The 6000-nt window shown below is 39.0% G+C and overlaps 1 protein-coding gene across 1 annotated transcript in view; it reads left to right on the top strand.

The window, feature by feature from the left end:
• The window catches only part of pola1 (polymerase (DNA directed), alpha 1), a 63035-nt gene that overhangs the window by 9528 nt on the left and 47507 nt on the right, over nt 1-6000 (top strand). Inside the window, exons 25-26 of the mRNA XM_046066052.1 lie at nt 499-648; nt 1702-1824. Coding sequence (XP_045922008.1) covers nt 499-648; nt 1702-1824 — 273 coding nt within the window. The remainder of the gene's footprint in view (nt 1-498; nt 649-1701; nt 1825-6000) is intronic.

Here is a 6000-nt window from a genome sequence, read left to right as displayed (position 1 = left end):
CTTCATGGTCTCTCGCCTTGTTATATTTCTGAACTTTTAGTCCCATACACACCAGCACGTACCTTGAGATCCTCGGGCAGAGGTCTGTTGTCTGTTCCAGAGTCTCGACTGAAAACTAAAGGGGACAGAGCGTTTGCTGTCAGGGCCCCGAGGCTCTGGAACAGCCTGCCTGAGGAAATCAGGTCGGCTGAGTCAGTGAACTCTTTTAAGTCCCTTCTTAAAACATACTTTTATAGGAGAGCTTTTCCCGATCTTATTTGACTTTATTTTATCCCTTTTATTTTATTGTATTTTACTAATTTTATATTAATTTTTCATGCTCTTATCTTTTTTTGTATTATTCTTTACACTTGTTAAAGCACTTTGTAACTTGTTTTTGAAAAGTGCTCTACAAATAAGGATTATTATTATAATAAAAACCCATCATGCTCCCCCTTTTTTTTTATGCCTCGGAGAAAAGTTCAATCTCACTTCCAGCTCTTGTTTCCTTTTTAACAGGATGAGGAGTCAGAGGAGATTCCAGAGATCCCAGATTCTAATTTGGAAATGGGAATCCTGCCCAAAGAAATCAGGAAGCTGGTCGAGCGGCGTAAACAGGTCAAACAGCTCATGAAACAGCAAGACATCAACCCAGACCTCTACCTGCAGGTACGCACGCACACAGATGCTGCACATTGCTGTACAGTATTTGTCTGTTTATATTGAACGGTTATTATTTGACACTTTTTTTCCTATTTAAACTTATTGATCTAAAACATGCAATATAAAGTGAGGTCTACTAATGTTGAGGCAGTTTAAAAAGTTTGTACCGTGCTGTGGTTGTATTTTTTTGTTTTGTTTATGGTGATAAAAAGCATCATAACGTCCACAGTAACGTCTCACGCTTCTCCAGCAGCATTATAAACTTCTCTGTCCATCTGTATGCTTACTCTGTTCCCAACGGCCGTTGATTTGCCAAAGTCCTTTAAATTCCAAAGCCACACAGCAAGTAGTGTATTTATTTAACCATGCGTTAGTGAAATGATGACTGTTTGGATCATAGTGAGCATTCAGATGAACAGCAGTTTGGCATCTTCGAGTTCATTATATTGTCACGTGCAAATTGCAGCATAAAGACACCAAACAACAGATTTATTTAAATAGACAATGATATACATATAACCATACACGTACAATTTTTGTTGTTGATTAATCGATTAGTTGTTTGGTCTGTAAAATGTCACAGTAGTGAAAAATGTTTCCCAAAGCCCTAGGAGAGATGTCCTCAAATGTTTTGTTTTGTCCACAACCCAAAGATATTGAATTACTGTCATAAAGGAGTAAAGAAACCAGAAAATATTCACATTTGAAAAGCTGAAATCGAAGAGTTGTTGTTTTTTTTTAAAAAAAAAGATTTACTCTGAACAATTGATAGTTGACAAATAATCAATTAATCGACCATTTGCTGCAGCTCTAATAGGCTGATAGGCTCTGTGATGACAGGTGTGGTTAACCATCAAACCCACCCATGATGCTCAACATCATCAGTAGCCTCGCACCAGCCTAATAATTATTATAATAATAATAATTACTCTCTTCCTATTGTCATCCATTATATTTACCATAGAGACAACTAGTATCAAATCTTTATAACCTAGGAGGTGTTGGGGGAATATTTAAACCTTATTTGTTTGGCCTAATTTGAGTGTGTCTCTGCATCAGTATGACATTCGCCAGAAGGCCCTGAAGCTGACTGCTAACAGTATGTACGGCTGCCTGGGATTCAGCTACAGCCGCTTCTACGCCAAGCCACTTGCTGCCCTGGTCACACACAAGGGTAGAGAGGTGAGTCAAATTCTGGTCTTCAGGGTTACCCCAGTGCAAACAGGAGAGGACAATAGGAATTAAAACACTTCCATTTTCATCCACAAGAGGGTACTGCTGCACCAAATTCCACATTGTGCACAGTTCCTTCCACTATTCCAGTCTCTCTTCCCATCTGTTTTCTCCCTTCTCATATTTGTCATCCTTTCTCCCCACAAAACGATCTTTTTCTCCCTCAGACTGTGCCCTTCCCAGTTATGAATATGATTTAGCCTACTTATCAATGGTGAAAAACAACGTTAGAGACCGTTTATGTTGTAATGAGAAGTTTGAGAATGTTTTTGCTTCATTAGGAAACAGATTAGACTCTGGCGGGCCGCACTGGACTGGGTAAATGGGAAACTGGGAAGTGGTAATTTTATAATATATAATTTAATATCATAAGCATTAGTATAATAAATAACTAGGTAGCAGCAAGTTGCTAATGCTAATCAACATTATCAGGCACCGATGTCTTTTTGGCTATTTGCCAAACTATGAAAACCACCAATGGAATGGTAAAAGTAGGCTTTTATTTTGACCTCTACATCAGGGGTCCTCAACTACATTTGTTCAAGGGGACAAATTTTTCTAAACAGACACTGTGGGGCTCGGAAATGATTGCCATAGGCCTATTACTGTTTTATATTTTCAACTTTTGCAAAATGAACGTTCTTATTAGCCTATATCAGTGACTCCTAAAAAAACATGTTAGGCCTAGGCCTTAATCCATCCAGTAGCCTATAGTAGTAGATATATAGTGTATATATGCAGTGACATAGGCCTACTTACCTAGAAAATGCTCTCAGACCGCAGCCAAGGAGGCTGTTCACTGATGAGTGACAGTTAAAATCTGTAATTGTAAATGTTACTCTGATTGGCATAATATATCAATCAACCAGGTTTGACACTATTATGCAGCTGCACCGTTATTGTGCATGAGACGCCTGTAGTTACTGGTGGTAACAGCACATGTCTTTTGATACTACAGGGCAGAGAAGTCTGTGGCAGCTAAACAAACTATTGTCGGGTAGTTCTTGGTATTTTCTATAATAATGTGAGTAGTCATGATCTGACTTTATGCTGCACACAACATCTGAAAACAGTTAAAGTGAAAGGAGTTGATTACCTGGCTGAGATTGTGGAGGTGTGCAGCCTGTCGCCTGCAGCTCTTTATCTAACAGCTCACTGTGTCTGCTGCTCCTGACTGCAGAATTACTGCAATATTTCAAACTGGTCCCTGTAGACACATTTTTGATGAATGAGAGCAGTCATTGCTAATCTCAATTACAAACAGATTGCATTTCCTGTGACTACTTCAAAATAAAAGCCAACATGTGTTTCACCAGTTGAATGCTTTTAATGTGAAGCTGCAGCGGCAGGAAATTGTCAGTTCGCATTAGCATTAACTTAATTCAGAAATTTTCACAGCTCACGCTGTATCATAAAGCTGTTGTTCTGTTGCACTTGAAGCCAAAGTGGGTGTGAGTTTTTCATTGCGCTTTTTTTACTTAGTAATGGATGTGATTAAAAATGTAGCGAAGTACGATACTTTGAACAAAACATACTTAAGTAAAAGTAAAATTACAGATTTAAAAAACTACTTTAAAGAATATACAAAAAAGCTACTCAATTACAGTTACATTTACTTTCCACCTCTTATGAAACAACATCGGCGTGCACACTCAATAAATTGATGCGAAGAGTCATGTGCAGTGCATGACATAAACGGCTAAATCTGGCATTGTAACTGAACACCACACGCACGCTCTCTCCCACAATGCCAGTGGTAGTACTCATGTTCATTTAATGAGCTCTAACATCCTCAGCAGAGGCGTCGAGCTTTGCCTCAGGGGAGTCCTTCATTAAGATCCCCTTACACACTCATTGTGCTCCCTAATAGAGGGCAGGGCAGCAGCTCAGTGTGTGCATGTGTTATTTTGCGAGTCCATTTGTGCCTCCAGTCACGCTCGTTGTTCAGCTGACAGAGCTGCATTGTGAAAGGTGCACATTTGATTCAGTCGGACAGGTGGGAGTTTCTCTCTCCTAAAGACTTACTGCTTGTATCTTTGTCAACAGCCAGAGGTGGACGGGTTAATTACATTTTACCTCTTTTATTTTATCCAGAAAGCGTCACGACTCTCAGCCACAAACGGCTACATTTCCATTGTCTGAAATGGTGACATTACTTTTCAAGTTGTGTGCAGGCGTGTTGAGCTCAATATTTGTGGTGGTTACTTCAAGTCTGTATTCCTAATAGTTTAGGAGCTTGAATAAATCACCTTTAATATAATATTTAGTTAGTAGTCACCCAACATGTAGTTAGTTAGCATTACACTACTTTAACTGTTCCTCAGTATCCGATCCGCTTGAGTAATCATTTTAAAACTTCAAAAAAAACTGCACAAAACATCTCCAAACAGCTCTTGTAGCATAATCCAAGTGTTTTGTAGCCGCATGGTACGAGTTTAGTTTGAACGTTTTCTGATTATACCGGACAGGAGTTAGCAGGGTGCACAACTGAGCAGATTGTTGCACAACCTTCCTACTTCAGTAGTTTGACAATATGCTGACATTTTGTGTGTATGTGACATTGGAGTGTTCATCAATCAAATAAAGACATAAATATGCATGTAAACACTGAAATATATAAAGGCCATCTTAGGGAACAAATGAAAGACCAGGGTCAGAGTTAAAGTGGAAATGTGCCTTCTCTATAGCGCTGAACAATTAATTGAAATCTTATCATATCCTGCAAAAATCACACCATAATTGTTTAAATATCGCAAATCAAATCGTAATTGCAATATCAGTCAAAATAATCACAATTAGATATTTTTTCAAAATCGTTCAGACCAACTTATCTATCATATCTGACACCGATCTGGGCAAATCACATTGACTTGTTTGAAACCTAAAAGCTGAATCTTTGCTAAAACTAAAAGGCAAATAAGGGGCCTTTTTATGTAATGGGTATAAAGTGAGCATTTAGAGAGCCCGCATGCTGCGGCCTTTTGTACAATCTAAACAATCAATTTTGTTTCTGTTTTATAAACAAACTTCTAGTCAGGAATAGCAACTATTGTGTTGACAGTCTAACAGCTAGATTTTAATTTATTTACATTTAAATGTTTTCAGATCATTTAAAGCTACTCTTGAAACCTGCTGATGGCCTACTTTGCCTCAAGCGTTTTCTCAGCCTTCTGAAGTTACCCAGTATGCTCAAGGGACAGTCAATTGGGTTGTGTTTTATTAGGACTTTACTGCATTAGTACATTGCATACAGTGGGGAGTGATATGACCGATGGGAGAGACATGCATGAAAAAGGTCATCGGTCAGATCTGAACCCACAGCTTGCTTAGGACATAGCATGGATCCTCGACTCGCTGAGGTGGCAGAGAATCCCCCCTTTGCACAATCTTATAGTGTTTTGTTTACTTTGTATCCATGATCCGAGACCCGCATCTATTTATACTGCAGGTTGTGTGTTTGGGGAGAGCACGGCATCAACACAACCAGGACGTCCCACTGTGAATAAGACACTGTAAATAAATGTGGCAGAGGATAATTTAGTGCTATCAGAAATCTGTATTTGTTATTTATTTATTTATTTATTTATTAGATGTTCGGTTTAAATCTTTAAATGAAACCCTGAAGCTACCCATTCAGTATCTCCTTTATGATCCCTCTGCAGTTTAAAGCTGCAGCCAGAGATGTTTTTACGTTACACAGAGTCACTTTTGTTTGTGTGAAATTTCTGTCATTATTGATGAACTACTGTCCAGCCGCTGCTAAGTGTTCCATAACCTGGATGGACCATACCAAAGTAAAGCCAGCCTGGCAGGCTGTGTTCCCAGTATATGGGTCATCACGCTCTGACTCCCTGTTTCGGGAAACAGTTTAAACAAAATGAAGCAGTTTTATTGAATTTGTATGGAGCCCTGAAGTTAAATAACCGTAAGCCGAGTAGTTATTTCCGACTCCAGCGAGCCAGAAACGCCAGCTGGCATTTATAGCGGGGTTTCTAGTGTATTTGTGGGTATTGCTTGTTGCACCCACACCACCCCACCCCCCTATTTAATTGTCACATTTGCACTCTAGTTTCATATCATGATTTAGGAGGCTTTTTATTTTTGTAATTGTAACACGTACACTGA

Source organism: Micropterus dolomieu, linkage group LG01, assembly GCF_021292245.1.
Source record: "Micropterus dolomieu isolate WLL.071019.BEF.003 ecotype Adirondacks linkage group LG01, ASM2129224v1, whole genome shotgun sequence".
In the NCBI taxonomy this organism is placed as follows: Eukaryota; Metazoa; Chordata; class Actinopteri; order Centrarchiformes; family Centrarchidae; genus Micropterus; species Micropterus dolomieu.
This window is presented reverse-complemented; position numbering and strand designations above follow the sequence as displayed.